The sequence below is a fragment of the Oryzias latipes genome, chromosome 6 (assembly GCF_002234675.1).
Source record: "Oryzias latipes chromosome 6, ASM223467v1".
NCBI lineage: Eukaryota > Metazoa > Chordata > Actinopteri > Beloniformes > Adrianichthyidae > Oryzias > Oryzias latipes.
In genome coordinates this window covers 15,037,307-15,048,610 of record NC_019864.2, presented here as the reverse complement: position 1 = coordinate 15,048,610, position 11,304 = coordinate 15,037,307, and the positions used below count along the sequence as shown (strand labels likewise).

The 11,304-nt window shown below is 37.7% G+C and overlaps 1 protein-coding gene across 2 annotated transcripts; it reads right to left on the bottom strand.

Annotated features, from left to right (window-relative positions):
* Positions 1-687: 687 nt before the first annotated feature.
* Positions 688-10,918, bottom strand: LOC101157227 (ubiquitin-conjugating enzyme E2 Q2-like). 2 transcript variants are annotated; one of them, XM_004073840.4, is made up of 13 exons: positions 10,538-10,918; positions 6,498-6,602; positions 5,511-5,633; positions 5,369-5,425; positions 4,928-5,077; positions 4,766-4,850; positions 4,628-4,688; positions 4,440-4,530; positions 4,302-4,360; positions 3,447-3,495; positions 3,269-3,364; positions 2,957-3,023; positions 688-2,867 (listed from the first exon to the last, which is right to left on the bottom strand). In XM_004073840.4, the coding sequence occupies exons 1-13, from the start codon at positions 10,694-10,696 to the stop codon at positions 2,836-2,838; spliced, it is 1,134 nt and encodes a 377-aa protein (XP_004073888.1). In that variant the 5' UTR covers positions 10,697-10,918; the 3' UTR covers positions 688-2,835. The 2 variants fall into 2 exon arrangements, with proteins under 2 accessions (XP_004073888.1, XP_011479165.1); XM_011480863.3 differs by having other exon boundaries at positions 4,928-5,080; positions 10,538-10,877.
* Positions 10,919-11,304: the final 386 nt, after the last annotated feature.

Sequence of the window (11,304 nt, the reverse complement as noted above, 5' to 3'; positions counted from 1 at the left end):
TAAGCTCTACTTGACCTCGGTTAATGATCACGATATTTAATTAATCACGTTTTTTTAATCAATGCATTTCATTATTTCTGTGTGATTTCTTTCTTGTATTGTCTACATTTAGTGTTTGAAATAAGTCATTAAATCAAATTAAAACAAATCAATGTAATTTAACCAACAATTGTTAAGAATAAAATAAAGTCTAACATCCAACACAAAAGGTATGAGAAAATAAAGGCCAGTTTAAATTTAGAAGTAGACCTGTCTTTAAAAATTGCTTAAACTGAACTCAACATTATGAGATAAGAGTCAAAATTGGAAAAAAAAAACAATTTTGAAATAAAAATTCTAACCTATGAGGAAAAAGTCAAAAAGCTAAAGTCTGGATGATTGAGTAAAAAATAAAAAAAGTCAAAGTAATGAGATTAAAACTACTCTTAACTACTCGAGTAAAATCAGAAACATTTTAGATTATTTAATCCTAAAAACAAGGGTCAAAATTAAATTCTCCACAACAATTACAGAAATAATGTAGTGAGTAGCCTACAAGGCTATTTTGGCCCCAAAATAGGAAAAATTGAAAGAAAAAATGTTTATATGGTCACATGAAATAAGGTAACAAAATCTGAAAGAATTAATTTTAGACACATGATTTAATTTGAAGTTTTAAACAAAAACCATCAACAAATACAACAGTAATCATCTTAAAATTCTTTATTCATAAACTTGATGCAAGTTTACAAATTTCTGTACATGGTCAAAATTTCTTCAGATGGAAAATGGAAAATGAAAGGAAAACCAGAGCGAGCCGACAGAGCCAGACTCCATGTTTCTGTTGGTGTCCAAAGATGAAGAGATTGTGGAGAAGAGGATTCTCCGTCATCTCTGTCGCTCCTTCGACCCGTTTTGAGGCGTTCTGGCTCTTTTGCAAAGGGAGACTTTGCACCCCCCCCATCAGGAAAAGTAGTCCTCCTTTTCTCAGAGAAATCCAAAGTAGTGCAACAACTGTGTACTGGGAAATATAATTTAAGATTTGAAAATACACAGTTAGCACGTTGACTTTAATCTTTTTATGCTGTAACACCTGCACAAACACATCGTTACCACTTATCCCAACGAGGAAAATTGTAAAGACTCCATGCAAAAACTGGGAATAAAAGATGCAAAACGCCAACATGCGGCTGCGAAACCATCACTTCTCAACAGCTGGAAACCTTTGAAACTGTCAGACCAACAGGCAAGAAAGAAAAACTGGGGTCCACAGCACCATCAGATACGTCAACACAGTCGTGTAGGAACAACCTCTGAAGTATGGTTACCTGAGTTGCCTACTTTTGCAGACTCTGCAAAAGAGCCATCAGACTGATGGATACAGTGTGTGTCTTGTGGAGTAGAGGGACCAGCAATACTTATGATGTACTACTGTATATTGCATTGTTAAAGATAACATGTGCAGGTTCAGGTTTTCATGAAATGAGTTTTCTGTGATCGTAACATCAAACAGAGAGGAGGGTGGGGCACTCCAGAGCAAACCCAACCTCATAACAGCGATGGGTTTGAAGGGGTGTGGCTAACTCAGTCATGAGACTCAGGCTGTAAATCTGATGAACGGTAACAGCTCCTCACATCCATAGTGGAAAAAAAAAAAAGAGGAAAAAAAATGCTGCGTTAAGGAAAACAGAAAAAGAAGCGATAAAGCGTTGCACAGTCTCTCCGTTTGCATTTGAATATTGATAACAGCTTTTTTTGTTTTTATTCCGCTGTGGCAGCACTAAGCTTTGACTTTAGAAGAAGAAAATGTTTGGGCTCAGCTCTGCCCAGAAAGCAGAGAAGCTTTTAGCTGTAGAAGAGAAAAAACCCTTAAAGTTTCTGTTCTTTTAAGGGAATACAGCATCGATGAGATTAATAACTGCCCACACGTTACCACAAATTACAGGAAGGTATAGGCTCTAAAAATGGGTAGAATGAGGTTTGTTTTCTCCTGCTGATTCAGCTTCACTGTCAGCGTCAAGCTAAACATCTGCCTCAACAGCTGTAACCCACAAAAGAGACTGAGGTTCAAGAAACAAGAGGAGCAAACAAATAGGGGCAAAAACTAATTCATAGCTCCAACATTTTCTGGTTAAAAAAAACAAACAAGTTTTACTGTATGGAGATGTTCATCTCATGTTTTTGATTCTGCGTAGTCAAATGGTTTAAAAGAAAAAAAAACAAAGAGGGGGGAAAAAATGAAGGTAAACGATACCAGACCTAATTTTAGGATAAGTATCCAATATATCAAATTGGCTCCTTTATTATCTATGATGCTCAAATAAAAACAAATGCAAAACAATATTTCTAAAACAATATTTGCCTTTATGTACCTTTTAATTTCCACAAAAAAAAAAGAAACAAAAATCATAGTCGATTAAAAACATTGAGGTGCAATGAGGTGCCACTTCAAGAGCTTCTGTATAAATCTTTTAAAATTCACTTAAGGGGTGGGGGGGGGGGCCGTGACACTCACTTTTTTAAAGCAGCTGAAAGAGAAAGCACCCCCCCCCCCCCAACAATAAAAAGGAAGAAATTAGTTGTTTTTTCTTCTTTTTCTGAAAGAAAAATGAACAAGCAAAAGGAAAAAAGAAATAGGACAGGTGATCGTCTGAAAAACTCCTGCGAACTCAAACACTGACAGGAGGAGCGACATCAGAGTTCTGTCTTCGGGAGCGAACCGAACGATGCTCGTCAGATGAGATGGTTTTCATGAAAATGATTAGATATTTCCCAGTTAAGTCAGAGAGGGGCAACTTTTCAAAGAAAACAAGATGCCCGGAATACATGGTTCCAGTGCACGGTGGCGGCAGGTCCTTATCCATCTTCTTTAGGTGGTGTGTACCAGCCTGGAGGGAAACACAATCATATCTGGTGAGATGGCTACACTACTGTGAGCTTACAGAGAAATAATAATAACAATAAAAGCACAACCCACCATTCTTTTCATGAATCTGCACCAGGGATTTGTATGACTGTTGTGCTCTGGCAAGACTGTACTGGTTCTACAAGGAAAAAAAAAATGCCATGAATGACTTCATCTAACCCATTAATAAAGACATTCAACATTTAATGAATCTAAATAGGAAATTTGATCATGGAGGAGAAATTAATAGTTGTGGTTTGCTGTATGTGGTGGACATGTGGACATTAACAACAAAAAACAATGAAGACACCACTCCATGTTTGTCCAATGTGCACAGTGTGAACTTAGCTTTAGAGACCTGGTTTAAAAAGAGAACCCTGTTACCTTATTGGCTCCAAACTGCACCCTAGCTTTGCCTTTAACCAGAGTTGCATTGATCTGCATAATGACAGATTCTATGGAATAGGCACTGCTCCAGCCCTGGGAACACAGACAGGAAGTCAGTTTCTGCACAGCAGGCAGAAGGAAAAAAAAAACGGTCTAAAGATGGAATTATGTTCACCTGTTTTGTTAGAAGCTCCATGCACAAGGCCCCCCCTCCAAGAACATAACTTTGAAGGGAAAAAAACACAAAACAGATATAACAATGAATAAAGTATTAAGCCGTTAATTGTCTTGTTTATTAGGAGACCTGGTCCTAAAGACGTCCTGGATGTAACGGTAAGATGCTATTTTTTACCGCCGTAGCTTTTTACTGATATATCTTTACATCCAGGTCACTTTGTTTTTCAAAAAGCACAGATATATAAGCTCAAGAAATCCACTAAATAACATCAACACAATTTGTTTAATTGTATTACTTAAACACATCTAAGATTCAATTTTTACGTCTAATAATCCAAAACATGTAAATACAACTAAAATTCTGCATTGGGCAGGAGGAAATGGAGCTCAGCTTCTATTACTTTTATTACTTGTTCTGTTCTGGTCAAAGACAGCGGGAACACAACCACACAGTTGTTTACAGGGCTTTTACAGATAATTTTCACACCAACAATGCGATACTCTTGCACAATCACCCGAGTATGAATCCTATTTCACCTTTGAACAAATACGATTACAGTCTAACACAGAGACCATCACACTTGTGCACAAACACTGTTATAGTCTCACACAAACACTCTGAAAGATTCTGGTATTGTACCGTCTGTGTCAGAGTACAGCAGTGTTTGTAATCTCTCTCATCGTTCAGAGTTGGGTAACGGCAACGGATCGTACATCAACAATTGTTTGGTGCACAGTAGAAAGACCCCCCCCCTTTAATTATACACTAAATTCAAGCTGTGAATCTTTTCCCAAAAACGTTTGTGTGCACAAACACAAACAAGAGATTTAGGAGTGGGTTTCTTCAGCTTACCCTCCGGAGAGCACAGGTGTGACAACCCGCACAAAAGGTGGATCAAAAGGAAAATTATCCTGTTGGGCGGAGAAAAAGCACAAAATTCAACCATCGAATAAAAAAATGTAAAAAATCCAAAATCTTTCCAGTACCTACTTTATAAGAGAAATTCAGCAGAATGTAATCCACTCCCTCCTTTTCTTTTAAAACCTGTAAGTCACTATGTAATGGACTATCTGGGTCTACCCTGAAAGAACATGAAACGTCACAATCTACAGATTCTGAATGTTTTCAAATTTGTGGTAAAAACAACAAAAACATAATGAATGAATAGAAGAACTTACGTCCTTAACTTGACATGCCATTCATACAGGCTGTCACTGACTAGTTCGACTGAATAAATACCTGAAAAATGAATCACAAAAACAGAATTTGATTCTAATACTGGCTCATAAATCAGCTAATTAGATCTTCAAACTCACCTGTCTTGTAACTTTGCGACCTGTAGATCTCCCTGAGTTCTTTCATGAGGCGATCTGAAGCTTGGACCGAACCAGAGACAGCACCCTGAGGCACAAAGCGTCCAGGTGATCACACACACTTTACCACTGTTGATTATTTTCAAATGATAAATAAGAACTTACATTTAAGTGGTCTTGTCTCTGGTTCTTTCGTATTTTTTCCAAGATGGCCAAATTTTCCTTTTCTATTCCGTCATCTTCTGATTTTTTGCCGTCAACAGGCTCCTCCTCTTTCATTTCGTAATGGTCCAGGTCTTGGTCCAGGTCTATGTCCTGCTGCAGCAGTGCATCAAATGTGGAAGGAGAAATAAAAATCCCATAAATCCCATGTCTTCTTCACAAAGTCAACAATCAAACTGCTAAATTAGGGGCGACTAATAAAGAGATGTGCAGACGATTAGTAGATTCTATTTTCAATCGCAGTGCTTAAAGTCATGAAAATATCACGCTGCATTGTATATAATGTAAGCTGTGTGCAGATCTTTTAACCATTTTAGGAGGTAACTCTTCTATCTGGGTGGATTATCATCTAAATCCTTTAGAGTTGTAGATATAAAAATGTACCTCTGCCATTTCTTCCTCCTCCTCCTCCTCTGATGTCACCTCATCGGATGGCACATGCTGAAATGGGGTCAAACGTGGAAAGTTAAGAGTTTCAAACCCTCAACCCATCCTTAGCAAGCGCTCGATTCCTGCGCCTGCCTACCTTGCGGTCTTGGGTGATGGGACAGGCGGGGAGAGGCTGGTCCAGCATTTCCACGTCAGGATGTTGTGGAAGGTTGTAAAGCCGACAGAGGTCACAAATGAGGCGCTTCAGCTGCTGGAGAAGCTGCAACGAAACAGGAAAGAAAAACAAAACAAAGAAACTCCATAAATCTGTGTTAAATACTTTGGACATTCCCAGGGAATTGAATATACCAGACAAAAACAAGAGCTTTGGAGGCAATTTGGACCAGAGAAAATAGATCCCCTCATAAAGATATAACAATGTTTGAGAGCTCCCCATCCTCTGAAAAACACTGCAAACACTACCGGGGAAGAATTTCGATTACTATGATTTTCCACCAAAACGTAGGCTGCAAAGATGAGCGATCAGAGAAGCAGACAGAGCTCAGTCAGCTTTGACAGCCAAAAGGGTAATGTGAGCAGCAGGTGAACAGAGCATTTCTGCACTCTGGTTGATTTTAATATGAAGAAACTTTCCTGTGCTTGCATAAATTGAGAGAGAGACTTTTTTTTTTTTTTTAGCAGAGCTGGAGCTTTAAACTGTCGATATTGTGTGTCAAATTGACACAAAAACATTACCAAAAGGTTTATATTTTCTAGTAAAATATGACAGTCTGGACTATTTATGCTGAATCTACTCTCCCTGTTTTCTCTTGTTTTTTGTTTGCAGTGTCAAGTTTTGCTCATCTTTTATTCTCTTTCCATATTTTTTAGGAATACAACAAATCTTAATGATTTTTTATACTCTGGAAAAAGGGATAATTTCTAAATGTAAAAAATTAGTGGCAGTTCTACATAAAAAAGGGCTTTGATGGTCCCTAAAATAAGAAGAACTTTTTCCAATAGGTTCATGATGACGGTAAGCCAAAGTACGACTGTAAGGTTGTGTCAAAAAGCATCCATGAAGGTAGAACGCCTCAGAACACATGAATGACCAAAATGCTGGGAAAAGCAGCTGCCAACTTACCAATGTGCTGCCTTTCCTCACATCCTCTAAGCGCTCCAGCACTTCAGCAAGACTGGGATCATCGGAGTCAACAAACCATATTGGGGGGGTGGAGGGATAGGATTCCTGCAAGGAGAAGCAAATATGTATTTAACATCTTCATCTTTAAGGGTTCATGACTTTAATCCTTTGAGATTATGGTCTATTTTTCTTTACTGTAAAGCAACTTTAGAAAATAAATATTTTTCTATATTTTCTGCTGTGTAAAAATGAACTTTGCCATAAGCTCCATGAATATTTATGATTATAGAGAAAAATAACATACCAATTTTAAATTATGCTTTAGATGAACCATACTACTAAAATATTGAATGCATACAAATAATGAATGGTTTCTCAGGTTAAACCTCTGCAAACTCAGGCTGATGGTAGGAATTTTTGTACAATAGGATGAAAACAAAAACACAAACAAGAAAGATACTGTCACAAGTGGTATTCTTGTATACTTTTTAAACAGCAAGCAAAAAATGGAAAGCCAGAAGCCAATATTGAAACACTCAAAGTGAAATGGCTACCAGCAATCAAAACAGAATGTAAACAGTTGAAATAATCCTGCAATTTTGCAATATTTATTCCAGAAAAATAGTATTTTAGACAATTCTATTGTTGTTCATCCATTTGTTGTCAATAAATGATATATTTTCTGACTGATCAGAAATCTGTTGCTAGTTTCTCTTTGCTTCGCCCTCTAAAGCCCACTGTTTTTTCTAAAAGACCTTCCAATCATGACACGCCTCTATGTGAGGACAGTAACCTTTCATATTTTTGAAAAAAAAAAAAAAAGCTTCACATCAGCTAAATGCAGCTACTTCACATCAATTAGCATAATCTGGAATCAGTACATAAACAAACAGAACTACCTTTTATGGGTTACTCATTAACTGAATATGAACAGAGCACAAAGGGGGGTCTATCCGTGACACACTCAAAACAAAAACATGAGGTGACAACACAACAATTCCTACTGTATTGTTGTACTTTTGAATTTAAAAACTGCATCACAATGCTCAGTGCTAAGGATTAATACAATGACCTTCAGACACTTTTTACTGCAAAGTACACTTTGGAACGGAAATACAACATTTTATTGAGATGGTTTGAAATTATTTTTACCCAGAACAAAAAAAAAGAGCAAACCACCAATTACCATTTATCATAATTACACTGCGCCACCGTGCTGACCACTGCACGGTGACGCAGCAAGAAGGCCCCTGGTTCAATTCAATTAAATTCCCCTGGTTCAATTCCTGGCTGGGGGACCTGAAACAGAACACCAAAGGGGGACCGTTCTGTGTGGAGTTTGCATGTTCTCCCCGTGCATGGGTTTTTTTTCCCGGGGACTCCGGCTTCCTCTCACCATCCAAAAACATGCTTCATAGGTTAATTGGTCTAAATTTTCCCTAGGTGTGAGTGTGCATGGGTGTGCGATTGTGGCCCTACGACAGACTGGCGACCTGTCCAGGGTGTCCTTTGGCCCCCAAGTGGCCGGGATAGGCCCCAGCAGCCCCGTGACCCAGAAAGGGACAAAACGTGTTTAGGAGAATGAAAATGATGAATTATATATCATATCTTCTACATATCTATATCTATATATAGATTTATAAATTATTGACCAAACTGGCCAAAAAAAAACTTGTCCTAGTTTCCCTTTTTTAAATTCCTGAAATAAAAATCACACGTATAGTTCAACCTTTGCTTTTTTAAAGTTCTTTTGAAACATAAATAGTACAAAATAAATCAGAAAATAATATGTTACAGTGAACATTTTTTGAGAGTTGCTCAATTAAAACGGGAAATTCCACATGTGACATGCAAGTAAAGTGCAGCAATCATGATAGAAAGGAATACTTTAAGCAGATAAAGTTACAGGAACTCTTTATTTGCCTTAATATCAATTTATATTTGGATACATCACAACTATCTTAAAGCACCAGGAATCAAAACCATACAAGTCGGCTAAAAAAAAAATCTAGTAGTATACACTATCAGCTCACACCTGATGTGCACATACTGGAGTATTTTCTGCTGAATACACATATGGCATTAGTGATTTTCAACACACCTTCTCGAGCAGCTTAATGTGCAACTTAACCAGGAGTAAACTACAGCAGATGTGTGTGGCAATATGCATTAATAAAGAGAACAAAAAGATAAAAACTAACTTGAAATAAAGATGTTACTGGATTTATTTTACTAGTGCATCTCACTTGGGCTTGCAAAAACAATAAATACAATTTTTTTGTTTAGCTCATTAAATAAATCAATTTCATGCATTTAACCTATAGGATGAAGCCATTTTATGTTAGATGCTTACCACCCATGTAGACTAGTTTCCTTTGGAGAATAATTTAAGGTATGTAGACTCTTGTTTAAATCAAATTGTTGCAGTGAAATGGAATTGATGTTTTGGTTGTTTTTAGGGCTGCACGATATGAGGAAAACTTGCGATATGCGATATTAGAGATTAATATTGCGATAACGGTATAATTTGCGGTATATAAACAAATAACAAAATAACCAAAAACATCATTACCATTTCATTGTAACAGTTTAAAAATTATACTCTAAATGACCCTTGTCGACATAGGAGACAAACATCTAACATAATAGGCCTCCATCTGATTGGTCAACAACATGAAGGGCTCCATCTGATTGGTCAAATGCATAAAGTGATTTATTTGATTTGTTAAATTCTTCAAGCTGCCATAAGGTTGTATTAACACATTTAAGGTTTACGATTTATTGCGATTTTCGCTACCTTTTGCGATATGCATATTGCAGAGCTGGATATTGCGATAACGATACATTTGCAGTATATTGTGCAGGCCTAGTTGTTTTGCTATTTGTTCATTTATTGCAAGTTACATCGTAATCGCAATATTGATCACTAATATCGCGAAGCCCTACTAGAAACTGTTTTCACATCTTTCCTGGGTTGGAGGAGTTTGCATCTCTAAGCCTTTTTGTTAGAAAAAAAACACAACCCACACTACTTCCTGTCAGACGAACTGAAAAAATATTTCCTACAAACCACAGTTTTTATATTTTGTCTACAAAATAACGTCTTTTTTTTTCTTGCAGAATCACAAATGTGGCATAAGTGCTGGTGCACAGAACCAAGGCAACCTTATATAGAATCTCATACGTGTGTATATAAGAGCAATAGACAACAACAAAAAAAGGAAAACTGTTAATGCATGTTTGTGCAAAAGAGGCGCAGGAGGATGTGGTTAGAATGTGGGACGCTTCTTCAGAGCCACCTGAATGCACCAAAACAAGAGCTGTGACAACCCCCCCCCCCCCCCCCCCCTTCTGACCATATCATTTTTTTTAAATGATTTTCATTTTTGTATTATTTTGAATACAGCAGTTATGCTGTAATCTAAATTTACTCGGTTCTATTTTAACAAAATACATGATGTACAAAGTGCACACGTACATTTCGACAAATGTTGCTACTTTCTGTTTATACGTTTAGCCAAGAATGCTAGCTATTTAGCGAAAATGCAGGAAACACCACATCAACTATAAAACATTTTTCAGGCGCAAAGCGGAAATTTTGTGATAAGAAAATTACCTAAAATATTCCTAATAAAAGGGCAAAAACTTCACGGAAGTGCCTACTATAAAACAGCAGACAAAAAATTATTCCACTGTGCCAATTGAAAGAACTATAAAGTTAACAGCTTTAGTGTTGAAAGTAGTAACGCAGTTATTTTAGCTAACAGAACAAGCTAATGTTTCAGTTAATAGGCTAGCCAAAAAGCTACCGCAGCGTCGTTCCTAAATGACGTTCCATTGTATAGTTTTGGGAGTTAATCTTGGCCCTTTGCCTTTGTTCGTTCTGTTTTCTATTTTTGTTGGACTAAAATCGTCGCCAGAAGAGAGGACCGATATTTGTGCCGTACTTGCACCGGTAAACACGGCGGGTTGATGGGCTGCTTTTGGTTTCAGTGACTAGTCGTCAGAGGCTGCGTTAGCTCGCGCTGGCCTGGACTCACCGTGATGTTGCAATGAATGATCAGCAGCTTCTCTCCAGTTACGTTGAACTGACAACTGAGCTCGTCGGGTTTCCAGTCTATTATTCGGAACCGCTCGTGATTTGGGTCAAAAATGGACTCCAGAAACTTCAGTTCGGCCTTCAGCCCCGACACCGACATCTTCTGCTCATCTCAAAGCAACCAGGCCGCTGGCAGAGGGGAAGTCGGGGCGGAATGCGACCGCGCAGTCGTGTCGGCTCCTCGGATCGCGCACGTTAGCGTGAGAACAACAACAAAGGGCAGGAGACGGAGCGTTATATGAAGCCACCGCGCGGATCACGGCGCGCGCTCACTTTCCTTCGGAGCACAAGACTTTACAAAACTTCAGCTGATCACAGTCTGCTGTAAGCCTGCCATGCTGTAAAACTGAGATGTCTACACTCTATGTACAAGTTACAGAGCAAAAAAGTAGGTTTTCCCAACGTTATTAAATGCATTTGGGCCCCATAAATAAACAATAATAAATTAGACATAGAAATGTTAATGTCTGACTACACACATTTTCTTGTCTCAACTAAAGAATATATGGAAGAAAATTATCCCCCAAAATAATGATTAATCAAAGCATCCATTTTCCTGCAATTCAAACCAGACCAATCTGTCTGAGGCAAATCGAATGGATCTTAACCATTATATGAATGAATGAAATAAATCGATTATATGGGAAAATATAATGATTTTACTATATCATTAAAAATGACCAAGTGCCATCACAGCAGACAAGACAA

What these genes read in the sequence shown, in the direction of transcription:
- LOC101157227 (XM_011480863.3), bottom strand. Translation starts at nt 10,696, where the DNA reads ATGTCGGTGTCGGGGCTGAAGGCCGAACTGAAGTTTCTGGAGTCCATT. An exon ending in GTCGCAAAGTTACAAGACAG is followed by an intron (nt 4,689 to 4,765) that starts GTGAGTTTGAAG and finishes TTCATTTTTCAG; the next exon opens with GTATTTATTCAGTCGAACTA. An exon ending in TGGCATGTCAAGTTAAGGAC is followed by an intron (nt 4,531 to 4,627) that starts GTAAGTTCTTCT and finishes ATGTTCTTTCAG; the next exon opens with GGTAGACCCAGATAGTCCAT.